General features: G+C 37.9%; 1 protein-coding gene and 1 long non-coding RNA gene across 3 annotated transcripts in view; one reads left to right on the top strand and one right to left on the bottom strand.

The window, feature by feature from the left end:
- LOC134801192 (uncharacterized) overlaps positions 1–13813 on the bottom strand; it is a 298318-nt gene that overhangs the window by 260177 nt on the left and 24328 nt on the right. The gene's annotated exons all lie outside the window — the stretch shown is intronic.
- On the top strand, positions 1261–12276 carry LOC134801217 (uncharacterized). Of its 2 annotated transcripts, none has more exons than XM_063773749.1 (11): positions 1261–1417; positions 1567–1721; positions 2298–2449; positions 2895–2977; positions 4248–4393; positions 6974–7045; positions 7384–7557; positions 7983–8141; positions 8942–9114; positions 11322–11399; positions 11958–12276. In XM_063773749.1, the coding sequence occupies exons 1-11, from the start codon at positions 1354–1356 to the stop codon at positions 12226–12228; spliced, it is 1527 nt and encodes a 508-aa protein (XP_063629819.1). In that variant the 5' UTR covers positions 1261–1353; the 3' UTR covers positions 12229–12276. The 2 variants fall into 2 exon arrangements, with proteins under 2 accessions (XP_063629819.1, XP_063629820.1); XM_063773750.1 differs by having other exon boundaries at positions 1278–1417; positions 1573–1721.

Raw genomic sequence — 13813 nt, 5'->3', positions numbered from 1 at the left:
ATTATGATGAATAGCGCAACCAAAGGAGCAAAACTAATATTGTTTTTCACCTGAATTTATACGATACTAATAATCTGGCCGACTAGCCGACTAGTCGGCCGACTAATCGGCCATTCGAGCGCCGATTAGTCGGCTAGTCGGCTAGTCGGCCAAATCAATAGTCGGTACATCACTACTATTTTCTATTCAAAGGTGTAGGTACAAAAACTTTTTGTGTTAGAAATTGGAATTTTTTATATTGTTTCTACTCAGAATCACGAGCTTTTTCCATTTTTACTAAGAAGTGTCCCCAAAATTTTTCGTCCGTTTGGTTACGGTTTTCAATACAACCTTGGGGACACCATACAATAGTGTGAAATTTTGGGGACACCATTTTTCTCGTATATTGGGATCGAAAGAGCTCGTGATTCTGAGTGGAAAAAAAAAGTACAAGTTGGGGGTACAACTTTAAATAGAAATGCCCTAAATCCTTTATAATAATTATTTTAATTCCATAAAAGTTTATGATACAATGAGAAAACATATCTAAAAGGCAATAAGGGAATCTCATCAAGGTAAACTTAACATTTTCAAATAACAGGATTTTCTAAATAGGTATACCTCAGATAAATATTCATAATCATAATCATAATATCTTTATTGCGTTCATGTTGGTACAAATAAATACAGGTGGAAACTGGTGGTATTTAGTAAGAACCGGCTAAATGGATCGTTATTAGGGTCATACCAGGAAAGACGCCGCCCCAGTGGCATGATAGCTCTCCTAGTGTGTATTTCAGTATTATTAGTGTCAGTTACATGCAAAGGATTATTAAATTGTAAAACTTTATTGTGTTGTTGATAGAATGGCATGCAAGCACGTTTTAATTTTGAATTGACGTTGGCATAAAGGTCTAGAAAATTAATTAGTATTATGATACCGGTGTATAAACTAAAGGAAAGAAATGAAAAGGGATATATATTTATACATATTTATTTATATTTATATGTGTATATATATTTAGCCCTCTATCTTTGTAAATAAATGATTTTATACATTAAAAAAAAAAAAGAAGGAAGGAGAGCTATTATGTTAAAACTAAATATACTATGTACCTACATATATTTATACATATTAAATTTCTCAAAACAAGACCTAATGAGACCAAAAATTAAACAAACAGCAAGCAAAAGTCTTATGTAATAAAATACGCTTTAGCCGACCATAATTCTGAAAGAAACCTAATTATTATCCTGCTTACTTCCGCAAATAAATTAAAGAAACAATAATGTTTCAATCGACCGTGAAATTGTGAGTTGGGTGCAATTATATTGTGCTCTTTTCTGATTTAGTAACTGGTTTGTCACCTTGCAATGATTTATGATTTTAGGAAGTCGTTTTTGACGTTACTATGCGCGTCATGCCATATTCTAATAGGTAAGTCTGAATTTCTTATCTTTTGTTCTTTGTTATTCATCAACATCAAAATATAAACCTCACAAGCCGAAGCTAAAAAAAATAATAGTACCTAGTGCATGATCGCTCGTGTCATCTACTGGGATGTAACTGAAATAATAAATTTTCAGTTTCAGATGCATCTGTAATCAACGTAGGCACAACAGTGCCTCCAGATGTAGGAAAAATACTTGAGGATACAAATCTGACTGAAGTCAGCGAGATTCTCAATAAATCTAGGAGAATTATCTCTGGCGTAGAGTCCGCGGCGAATAGGCCTTACATGGTGAGGACTTAGCTAAGCTTAAAATATACTTAATATACACTTATATGTATACTTAGTATTTAATTATACAAAACCCTCGGAGTTTCTCAATAGTTGTCTCTTTGAACGATCAACCTGTAAGGCATTGTACCAATAGCTCTAATAATGGTTATAAATATTACATATCTCACCCGTCGTTATGTACAGTATGTAAGATTTAAACTGGCTGGCTTGTACCACTGATGTCAGCACGTGCATATTTTGAAGGTAAGATAAGATAAGCCCAGACCTATCTGTATTTGTAGTATTTCTGATTCGATATTTTAGTTTTATCGCTAGCCTGAATCTCACCCTGATATATCTTGCTTTCATTTAAAAGTACCAAAAAAATATCTTCTTCTTCAACCTGGGGTTTCCCCGGCCTAGCGCCAGGGTCCATTTTCCTACTCAATCTTCTCCACTTTGCCCGGTCTTCGCCGTATTTAGGATCCAAAAAATCTCAGGTGTGATATTGTTGTCTTCCATTCGGCTATCACGACGTCCAGCCAGCGCTTCATAGGCCAACCAGATATGCCAGAATTTTTCTTTTTCCATTAGGTATATCTCCAACTACCGGCAAACAACCCAAAGTACCGAGACTACCGCCGATGGCTTTGTGGTGGCGTCATTATCCACGAAGAATACATACTGACCTCCGCGGCGTGCATTGAAGACGCCAGAAACTTCTACGTGGTGTCTGGAACGTACAAGTGAGACCGCTTGATGTGAACATGAAGCGATTCATTTAAATGTTAGGACAGTTTAAGGCTGCCTCTTCACGGGAGCGGAGCGATGCAGCCAGCGGAACGGTGATTGAGGTTAAAACCCACCAATAGCGCAAAGAGGAGCGGAGATTTTCATTTTTTTAGGTTAAGGTGGAATTTTACCTCGCTCATCTCTACTGCCTCGCTTCCCTAACATGGACAGGCAGTCTAATGGGTGATTGAATCTGATTTCTCGGTGCAATTATTACAGTTAAAAAGATAACTAAATCCATTTATTATTTGATAAGCGTCACACTTACTTTACTTACTAGTATAGCAAGTATAGAAGACAAAATGCTTTATTTCGCACAAAAACTAATAGTAATTACCCATCAGAAGAAGAAATAAATCCCGACGATGTTTTCTAAAACGTCTATATTAAAATTAACAGGCACAGCGAGGACTGGTCGTCAGCTAACAACTTGTGCATTAAAAATGGCGCAAAGAAGGCGATTTGGAAGTGTGTTCCGAGAAGTAAGTACTTATTTTGACACTGCTCAAGACTGATACCTTTTTCTAACAGAGAATACATTGAGGGTAATAATGGGAACACTAATACGAGTAGGTAAAATTTATCCCGTGTTCAAGTTACAACAATTTTTATTCAAACGCACTCAGCCTCACTCAAACAAAATTTGGGTATTAGCAAATTAAAAATCAAAGTCATCAGATATAAACGGTATTCTGAGTTATTTTTTCTTGAGTTGGGGTGCCTATCCTGGAATTATCCTATCATACTACCTTCTGCAATGAAGTCTTGGATCAACTTGCCGCCACCAATCAGAAACCACTGCAGTGTAATTTTCTGACAAGTAAAAAAAAGAAAACTTTATTTTTATAGAGAACTAAATTACAATTATTAACTACAGTAAGCACTAATCTTATATTTTTAAGATTATATGGACTGAGGGACATGGGGATACAACCCCTATTCATATTATTGAATTACAATTAAATATTTTTACATGCTACTGAGTATTTGTACATTTATCTCTATCAGTGCTACACTGCCGTATTCGAACTTCAAGATATTCACAAGAGACGACACGTACTAGATCCATTCTACATACGTTATAGTTTAGATATCAACTAGTTCTCTTTTGCAGCGCAATTCGGGCAACCAATGTCACTTTTACGTTAGATAGAGTAAGATATCTATTAGATGTGAATTGGATCTCTAAGTCATATCCTGTGGAAATCGTTCAAGAGTATCTCCAGAATCGCGCAAATGTCAAATGTGACAGGTTAGATCTTAAACATATCGTTATCGTATCTTGGTGATGTCTAAAAGATATCTAATAGATGTCTATTTCAAAATCCGAATCGGGCCCACACACACACACACACACACACACACACACACACGCGTAGATAGGTATGTATCATTTTAAAACGACTAGTTATATTGCTCTGAAGCGTCTCCCGAGCGTCGGCGCGGCGTCTATTAGTCTACTTTACGGCTGCTGCTCGTCGCAAAGTTGGCGCCACTGCCTGTCGTCGTGATTTTGCATGCGCTGACTGTGATTACATGCCAACGCTCAAAAGACGCTAGTATTAGGGTCAGTTGCACCAAACTGTTCATATCGTTAAAGAGTTCGCTAAATTTTTATGTATGGAAAGTTTCATAGTAAAGCGCCGGGGCACGCCGGCTGACGTTGATCAGTCTGTCAAATGTGGTTGGTGCAACTGGCCCTTAGTGGGGCTACCTTAACGCGAACGAACTTAAAACCCATTTACTACACAGACTACGTGTTCGACGGTCACGAGAATGACAACATTCGGTGGATGAACAACGACATCGCGGTCGTTAGGGTGGAGGACGAGTTCGACTTCGAGCGCCGGGTCAAAGGCTGCGACTATGTGCCCAAGCCCATCTGCTACAACAATCGGGTATGCCATGGTATAATAATATACTCCGTCTGGTACTCTCTTCCCGTTTTTTCGTGGTCACGTGACTGACACAAGCCTACGTCATCATGCGACAGCGCTATATGATAATATGCGATAGCGCTACATAAAGTGGCAATGTTATTGTGACGTAGCACTTGTGTCACTCTGGGAAGAGAATATGTTTTATTAGACTATGGGGTATGCAATACAGGGGAACGATTTTCGAATTTCGATCGCTCGATTTCGTAACTCGAAAATCGGTGGAAAACGGCGAAATGCAAATTTTTGAAATACGAGCGATAGAAATTAGAAATTGAGGGATATGGACCACTCGTTTTCAATTCTATCAGTAGAATTTAAATGGGCTGCTATTTAACTGATCACCAGATTTAGTAAAATTTAATACCAAAAAAATCTATTTTACCACCCTAAAATCATGAATGATCACCAAAATTATAACCATTTTAATGTGAAATGATTACCAATTTTATTACATTTTACTATCCTTTTAAAGGAAATGACACCAAACTAATCATTATTAACCCAAAAATAGTCAATGATTACCAAATTTCAATCCCCATTTTAATGTGAAATGATAACCAAATTTTTACATCTTGCTATCCTATTAAAGAAAATTACACCAAAATAATCATCGTAAACCCAAAAATAGTAAATGACCACCAAAATTAGAACTCCATTTTAATGTAAAATGATAACCAAATTTTTAAATCTTGCTATCCTATTAAAGCAAATGGCTCCAAAATAATCATTGTAAACGCAAAAATAGTAAATGATCACAAAATTGTAACCACATTTTAATTAAAAATGTGCAAACATTTAATATATCGTTATCCTATTAAATTAATTAATCCACTTCGTCACCTTTTTCTAGTAGCATTTTATTTCTGTAACAGTCGCAGTTCTTACCTAACCCACTTTTCTAGTAGCATTTCTTTTCTGCAAGGGTCGCAGTTCAAACCTAACCTAACCCACTTTTCTAGTAGCATTTCGTTTCTGTATGGGTCGCAGTTCAAACCTAACCTAACCCACTTTTCTAGTAGCATTTCTTTTCTGTAAGGGTCGCAGTTCAAACCTAACCTAACCCACTTAACTGATAGCAGTTTAACTTACTTTTCTAGTAGCATAACGAAATGCTACTAGAAAAGTAGATTAGGTTAGGTAGGTATGCGGTGCGGGCTACGGGGGGTTGAGCGGGAGGGGCTAGTAATTTTGGCATCAGTTTACTTTATTTGGTAATATGTATACATTTTTTGGTAATCATAGTGGTTTATTTAGGTGAAAATATCGCATTAATTAGGTCTTCAAGATTTGGTGATCATTAATGATTTTTGGTGATCATTCAATATATTTGGTATTTGAATACAATTTGAAGTGCAGTCGTAATTAAAGTGGTGGTACTTTTGTATTTTTAGGCCTTATTTTTTTGGTGTTCAGTAATTTTTTTTGGTAAGCATGATTTTTTTATTTAGGGTACCAAAGTATTTTTTGGTGGTCATTATATTTGTAGCCATTTAAATGCCTACCTAGTAGTGGAGATATTATTGAACGAAATACACGAAATCGAGCGGTCGAAATTAAAAAAAAAATCCCCCTAGGTGAAATTTTAACAACTGTTCATACTCTACGTAGGTAGTGACTTTATAGGTCATACTGGACAACTTTTATTATGGGACCAATGCAGAAATACATTCCGGCTGATGTGATGCCGCTGATTTCTATGGGACAGCCAAATTTATTTTTTGCGATTTCGGCATTGGCTGCATTACTTATAAAAGTTGTTCAGTATGACTTATAAAGTCACTACGCAAAGTATGAACGGTGGTTAAAATTTCGACCTGTATACATATGTCGGCGGTCGATCGGAAGATTATTCGATTAAAGAAAACAGAAGATCGGAATTTTCTAGGCATATCGTGAAACGTGAAAATCTTTGTCTCGCTCCTTGAGTCGACGGAGCCCCGTCCCGTAGCGGGGCTTCTCTTTCTGTTTCTAAAACCACTCTATGTAGAAGGAACCAATCATCAATTACAATGTCACTTCCAGCAAGGACATTGTGCACATAAGTGAAAAAAAAATCGAATTTTAACACGATTTACTCGTATACCAAAAAAAAAGAAATTCAAAGTGGCGGCCATTTTTTACAATCTTATTAGACTATGAATTCATATTAAGATATCTTTCGGATCCCCAGATGTCAATTCTTATCACGATTAGAGCAAATTTTCCATCAGACGTACCGTTTTTGAACTACAAGCAAAAAAACTGAAAAAAGATAAAAAATAATCCACAACTCTTGGAATGGAGCAAACTCGGATTGCACTAATTTAGAACCAAGTGAAAGCATTAAGACGATTTCCAGCTTGCTGGGAATTAATTCCTGAAAAAATATAATTTGACTAGCCTAATTAGTAATTACCTTTAGCACATTATTATTTCGCGGATTAGCAAAGCAATATTTTTTGTTTTAATTAATACGGACTTTTCAAATGAAAATTATATTTGTAGGTATGACAATATTAAGTAAGTAGAAATTTCAACATAGGTATTGGTATCCCACAGAGTTCAACGTTCGAGAATCCGGGCAACGCGGGCATCATCGCCGGCTGGGGTAGCACAGAGAAATATGACGATGTAAGAATCTTTCGTCACTTATGTAGATATTTTGTTCCTGAGTCATGGCTGTTTTCTACGATTTAAGTATTTTATATATCGTTGTCTGAGTACCCACAACACAAGCCTTCTTGAGCTTACCGCAGGGCTTAGTCAATTTGTGAAAAAATGTCCTATAATATATATTTATTTATGAAAAAAAGTTAAAAGAATTAATAGGACTATGTTCTTCAACTATATTAGTTAAGTTTGTACGCAGCACGCATACTTCAGAGTTATTCATACTGATACAACAATTCTGGTGCACGATACCAACAGTTTTGTGATCTCATGTCAACTTCCATTCACATTATTTCCAGTGGGTAAACTCCAACAGGCGGGAGATGAACATGAATGTACTCCGCGAGACCGAAGTGCACATCATCAGTAAGAGGAAGTGCAAGCGGCGCTGGGGATCGCGATACGCCAACATCATTGATAATTATATGATCTGCACTAAGGATCTCGTTCCGGACCTTAGTGAGGTTTGCGAGGTTAGTTTCACCTTGATCAGACTTTTGTGATACCTGATGATAAATAAGTGCAAGGTCTACCAGGGAAGCCTCAAGATGACAATTGTACATTGACAAACGTCAAACGAAAAGAAAAACAGTTTAACCGCTTAACCCCGGGTTAGTGGGACGATTCAAGTGGCCCTAAAAGATAATAAATACATCCCTAGTTTGAGAGGTGATACTGAGATGAGATAAAATTTCGTGAGAGTTAGACCAAGAAAAATCTGCAGAGATTGAAAGGACACACAGTGCCAGTGTATTTATACGTCATAATTTCATAGAAGTCTGACGTTTAAAATAACACCTGCATTGAGCTGAGCCTTCACTGCGTGTGCTGTCAAAATCTCTGCAAACTTTTCTTGGTCTAACTCTATCAGCGCATGACCCGATATCTTTTATTTTAGGAAAAATACGTGGACTGTACCGACATCATGTACTCTGGAGAGTCGGGCGAGAAGACGCTGCGAAGACGAGTTATCGACCCCTCGTCGCTGGTGCTTCACAGTCCCTTCCACAACGAATCATCGCGCAGAAACTCGTACAGCAGCGGGGGTTTCTGTGAGGTTAGAATTTACTTCTTCTTTCCATCCTGTTACCCCCTGCCAGGGGTGCGAAACTCCCCCCTTCGGGCTAACTCGGTTCCGTTCGGCATTGCTCCGAGCAATTATTAGGGTTGACACAACTTAACGTCCACAGATAAGATAATGGCTTGAATTTTGCAAACCCTAAATAGCCGAAAGGGATAGTGCCATATATTAGAAAGAGACAGCATGATTCGACCCTGAACCGCTCTCAAACTTCGGTTTTATGAGAAGTTTCCTTTCTGTATGGTAGTACTATTATTTATTCTGTGCCCCTGCTGGGATGTAGGGCTCGAATCTTTTTCTTCCATTGACTCCGGTCCTGGGCAGCTTGGGTAGCCTCCTCCCACCCCATCCCCAATACACCTAGGGCTGCCATCTCCAAATTCACCGACTTGGACAAAGACTTAAAAAACCCAGACATTTGGCGTAAATTGTATTTTTTCCCCGGACGTGTATTTACTTATAAGGTTTGTGTACACAATAATGCCGGTAAATAATTAAATTCAATGAGGTGTTTCCTCACATAAAAAGTGTCCGGACACTTTTTAAAACCCCCCCGGACGGCCTCCAAACTAGGACAAATCCGGGGAAACCCGGACGGATAGCATCCCTAAATACACCCATAGAACGGCGCCAAGTAGATTTAGGGTGACCATGTTTCCGTTTGCCTTTGCGAGAACTCTTATCTATCCACCATATTTCACTGAAATCTGACGAATAAAACAATCGACAACAAAATAAAAATTGGCCCAATAACGTTTTCTATAAATATTATACAGAACGATCACGGTGGCCCCCTGATAGCAGATGACGGTCACGAGCCTCTGGTCATCGGAATCATCTCGGCCTGCCTCGTCAAGGAGCGCACCAACAAGTGTTACGGACCCTTTCTCTACACCAGCGTCTATAAGAATAGGGTGCTGATCAACTGCGCTATTTTTAAGACCAACTCGTAAGTAAAGGCTTGTCGAGACGGGGACAATTTTTCGCCAATCTGATTAAATTGTCCGATCAAATCAGGCCGTGCGGACGCAAGCGCCAATTTGGCTCGTCGAATTCAACCGCCGATTATGATGGTTATTACCGATAAAATAGGGTGCGGACTGCGGACGCAAGAATACCAATGTGACGCTGGGGGCATTTCTTTAATTTTTCTTTCTTCTTTCTTTCTTCAGCGTGTGTTCGCCCACCGTTGGGCATACGCCTCTCCAATCTCTCTCCATTTTGAGCGGTTGTTAGTCTCTCTTATCCAGACTGGTCCCACAGTCTCCTTTATGTCATCGGACCAACGGGCGGGTGGTCTGCCTACACTTCTTCTGCCTAGCCGGGGTCTCCACTCCAAAACGCACTTGCTCCACCGCTCGTCGTGAAGTCGGCTCATATGCCCTGCCCAGGCCCATTTTAGCCAGGCGACCCTGTGACCTATGTCGACGACTTTTGTGCGTTTTCGGATGAGCTCGTTTCGGACTCGATCGCGAAGTGTTATGCCGAGCATGGCTCGTTCCATGTTACGCTGCGTCACTTTGAGCTCGTGGATCATCCCAGCAGTCAGTGTCCATGTCTCACAAGCGTATGTCATGCCCGGTAGTACGGAAACTGTTACGTTCTTTAATTTAGTGCAATCAAATATCACTATAAATTTAAAATTGGTGAAATGAAAGTGGCTTGATTGGCGTTTGCGTCCGCACCACCTGATTTGATCGGACAATTTAATCAGATTGGCGAAAAATTGTTCTCGTCTGGACAGGCCTTCATTATGGAATAAAGAGTTAAGTTTTCGTTCGGAAAGGTAAGTTTTAAGGGCGTTTCGAGCGCTGTCGCTATCCTGTTAGCATTACCTAACCACTTCCATATTGAGATTCAAATCCTAAATAACCCAAAATTGAGGTTTGGACCGCAATATTATGGGAAGCTTCGGATCTTTAGAAACTGTTACTGTTATTAACTACTAGTGTAGTAAATAAAGGTAGTGGACCCCGCAGTAATTCCTCAGCCAGAAAAAACTTTACAATATGATAAAGTATCAATAAATAAAAAGTATTGTATAAATATCCAAAGAATAATAATAATAGTATTTAAGTAAATACCTAAAGTCTTAAATCGTTAATATTTTTTACGGAAAAATGCTCCGTTCAAACTTTCGTCTTCACCGGACATATTCATGTAACGGTAACGTATTGTAACAATATATGAAATATCAAAAAAAAATATCCCAGCAGAAATACCAATAACTTATTTGGTAAAAAAATTTTGGACGGAGGAATTACTCGGTTAAATATATAAACAGATTTGTATTTTTACGTATAAATACCTAACTTAGGAGTGTTTTTAGGGTTCCGTACCTCAAAAGGAAAAAACGGAACCCTTATAGGATCACTCGTGCGTCTGTCTGTCTGTTTGTCACAGCCTATTTTCTCGAAAACTACTACACCAATTAAGTTGAAATTTGGTACACATATGTAAATTAGTAACATTAGTAAAAGTTTTTTATAATTTTAAAAAACATAGGTTCGAAGTTATTTAAGAAAATAAAATAGCCAAAAAATGACTATTCCGAATTCCGAAATGACTCCGAAACTAGTAGGTCTAAAATTTTGAAAAAATACACAAAATAGTTATTTACCTATAGATGACAGGAAAACCTATTAGAAATGTGCAGTCAAGTGTGAGTCGGAATTATGTAAGGAACCCTAGAAACGAGAAACATATGTGTACCAAATTTCAACTTAATTGCTCCAGTAACTACTGAGAAAATAGGCTGTGACAGACGGACAGACAGACAGACGCAAAAGTGATCCTATAAGGGTTCCGTACCCAAGGGTAAAAACGGGACCCTATTACTAAGATTCCGCTGTCCGTCCGTCCGTCCGTCCGTCTGTCACCAGGCTGTATCTCACGAATCGTATTTCTGTTGCCGCTATAACAACAAATACTAAAAACAGAATAAAATAAAGATTTGAGTGGGGCTCCCGTACAACAAACGTGATTTTTGACCGAAGTTAAGCAACGTCGGGAGGGGTCAGTACTTGGATGGGTGACCGTTTTTTGCATTATGGTACGGAACCCTTCGTGCGCGAGTCCGACTCGCACTTGCCCGGTTTTATTTCCTTTTGAGGTACGGTTACCCTAACAAACATTAAACAACTTGCTCTTTTACAGAAATGACTGCAGCAAGATGTACCGATCCAGTATAACACACACGGAAACTGTGCTGAGTTGGGTTGATCATCCTGATGGGTAAGTTCTTTCATTTGGTAGGTACCTACCGTAATAGTATAAAACTTTGCCCTTTAACATAACTTTACCCACCGCGTCACAGTTCAGTAAAAGCGAAATAACTTCACTTACTTCATAAAGTGTATCTGTACCTACTTTTAAGTTATTCCGCTTTTACTGAACTGTGTCGCGGTGGGCAAAGTTAAGTTTAAGGGCAAAGTTTTATACTTTTATGGTATATTCGTTTTTATATACCGTCATTATAGCCAACTTTGCCTCCAGGGGAAATTATGCCCAAAACGACAATAGTTATGGCCACCCTGCTATTTTTAGTAGCAAATAGGTTATATTCGTGACAAAACTATACCTATTTATACCAAACATGTGCATAACTTGACTTGGGAATTTTCAGCGAGTTGTCAAATATAGGGTAGGTATATTTCGGCGGGCAAAAAATTGTTAAAGCATGAATGCATATCGTTTCTAGATCTATTAATTGACGTATCTTAAAGTTCGAATCGGGCATGAAATTAAGACATCTATTTTATTTGATACTCATGAGATATTATTCATTTTCAGACCAGCCAAGAACGAAATTGCTGCTTTACGTAGAGCGCAAGAACGTAATACAAATGCAACACAATCAAACGAGGAACACTTGGCAGACGGAGATGCCAATGCGACTAATGGGTTAAATGGAACTGTTGGGGTAAATGCGACCGCTGAGACAGCAGGGTCAGATCCGGTAAAAGAGGTACAAGCGGCGACGGGGGCGCATGCTACACACGGACAGACGAAATTTGTGGACAAAGCACAACAGCATAGGGGCATAGTAATGAGGTCCGGTTAATATACATATTACAATATGAATAATGGTTAATAAAATATTTAAAATTTATTTCAACATGTTTTTAATCATGGGTTAATCCTTAACTCCACAGTGACAACACTGAACTGAACTGAACTGTATGTAACTGAACGGAAAGCAATTACTCAAACCCGTTAATGTTTAGGTCGTACTAAGCTACTTTTACTAAGGGATAACCCCGAAATCGCGAAAAATAATTGACTCTCCCATAGGAAATTTCAACATCAGACCAGCAAAATGTATGAAACATCCATTTTTTTTCCGCGTTTTCGGGGTTGGTCCCATAGTAAAAGTTGCTCAGTATGACCAACATTAACAAGTTTGAGTAACTGCTTTTCGTTACATACTGTATGATGGCACAATTAAAACAAAAACGCATCTCTAATAATAAGAATTACGGTTCAAAATCGAATGACTAGAAAGGATTAACAGTTTTGAATGATTCACGGTTAGTTTCACTAGACTTATACAGTGTGGAAAGATAAGTCGGGCCCTGGAGGGAAACTACCTTAAATCCTTAAGCTGGCTCATTTTACTTAAAGGAGACATTCCTTTATTTTTAAAAAGACACAAAACTGCATTTAAAGATTTTTCTTTTTTTTTTCTTCAATTTGGCTTGTCTAAAAAAATCTTGAGTACTAAATATTAGATTTTATGGATATTTTATAAGACAGACGAGTGTCAGACCTAATGTTTCTTGGAGAAATGTTATCATTAACATTAACTGTATCGACTAGTAAAATAAAATTGCGAGTGTTTATTTTTTGAAATTTTTAGTCGGTTCGAGTCCTGGGCGAGGCAAGCGAGTTTTAGAAAATCTTTGAATGAAGTTTTGTTTCTTTTTAAAAATAAAGGAATGTCTCCTTTAAGTAAAATGAGCCAGCTTAAGGATTTAAGGTAGTTTCCCTCCAGGGCCCGACTTATCTTTCCACACTGTATAGACCGGGATATGGACCGTGCTTACCTTTTGTATTGTTTTCGAGCTCCCAATCCCGGTCGATATAAGTCTAACATAATAGTGACCTAACATACACATACATACACATAACATAACATATACATAGTAACATAGTAGTGGTCGTAATAGTGACTATATTAGAAAGATTGTCAAACGGTTTAAGACATAAAAATCAATTAGCCTCCTTTATAGATTCTTTAATTAAGCACTAACTTAATGAAGTTCATCAATATTCATCATCATATACATCGAGAGTTGTGCATTTTCCCGGAATTTTGATAATGATAATACCTACATACCTAAAAGTCATTTAAATTCAAGATACTTAATTAATTTTTAAATAAGAAACCAATCAAATGTTAAACTAATAGCCGTGACATATCGGTAATTCTTTATTCCTCTACGTTCCCCACATTACAGGCTGAGCCTAGTGTGGGGATCACTGTACTGCATCTCTTGGAATGCTAATTTCTTGAAAAAAATATATTTTGAATTGTTTTTTTATTTAATTTTTTTCAATGGTACGCTGCAGTAGTAGCCCACGAAGGTACTTAACACCTAAACACATATTATCCGCTCTTTATTCCTAAAAAAACGCTTGTGGCCTAG

The sequence above is a fragment of the Cydia splendana genome, chromosome 21 (assembly GCF_910591565.1).
Source record: "Cydia splendana chromosome 21, ilCydSple1.2, whole genome shotgun sequence".
NCBI classification, from domain to species: domain Eukaryota; kingdom Metazoa; phylum Arthropoda; class Insecta; order Lepidoptera; family Tortricidae; genus Cydia; species Cydia splendana.
The sequence above is the reverse complement of the archived record's forward strand: the minus strand, read 5'-3'. Positions and strand labels throughout refer to the sequence as shown.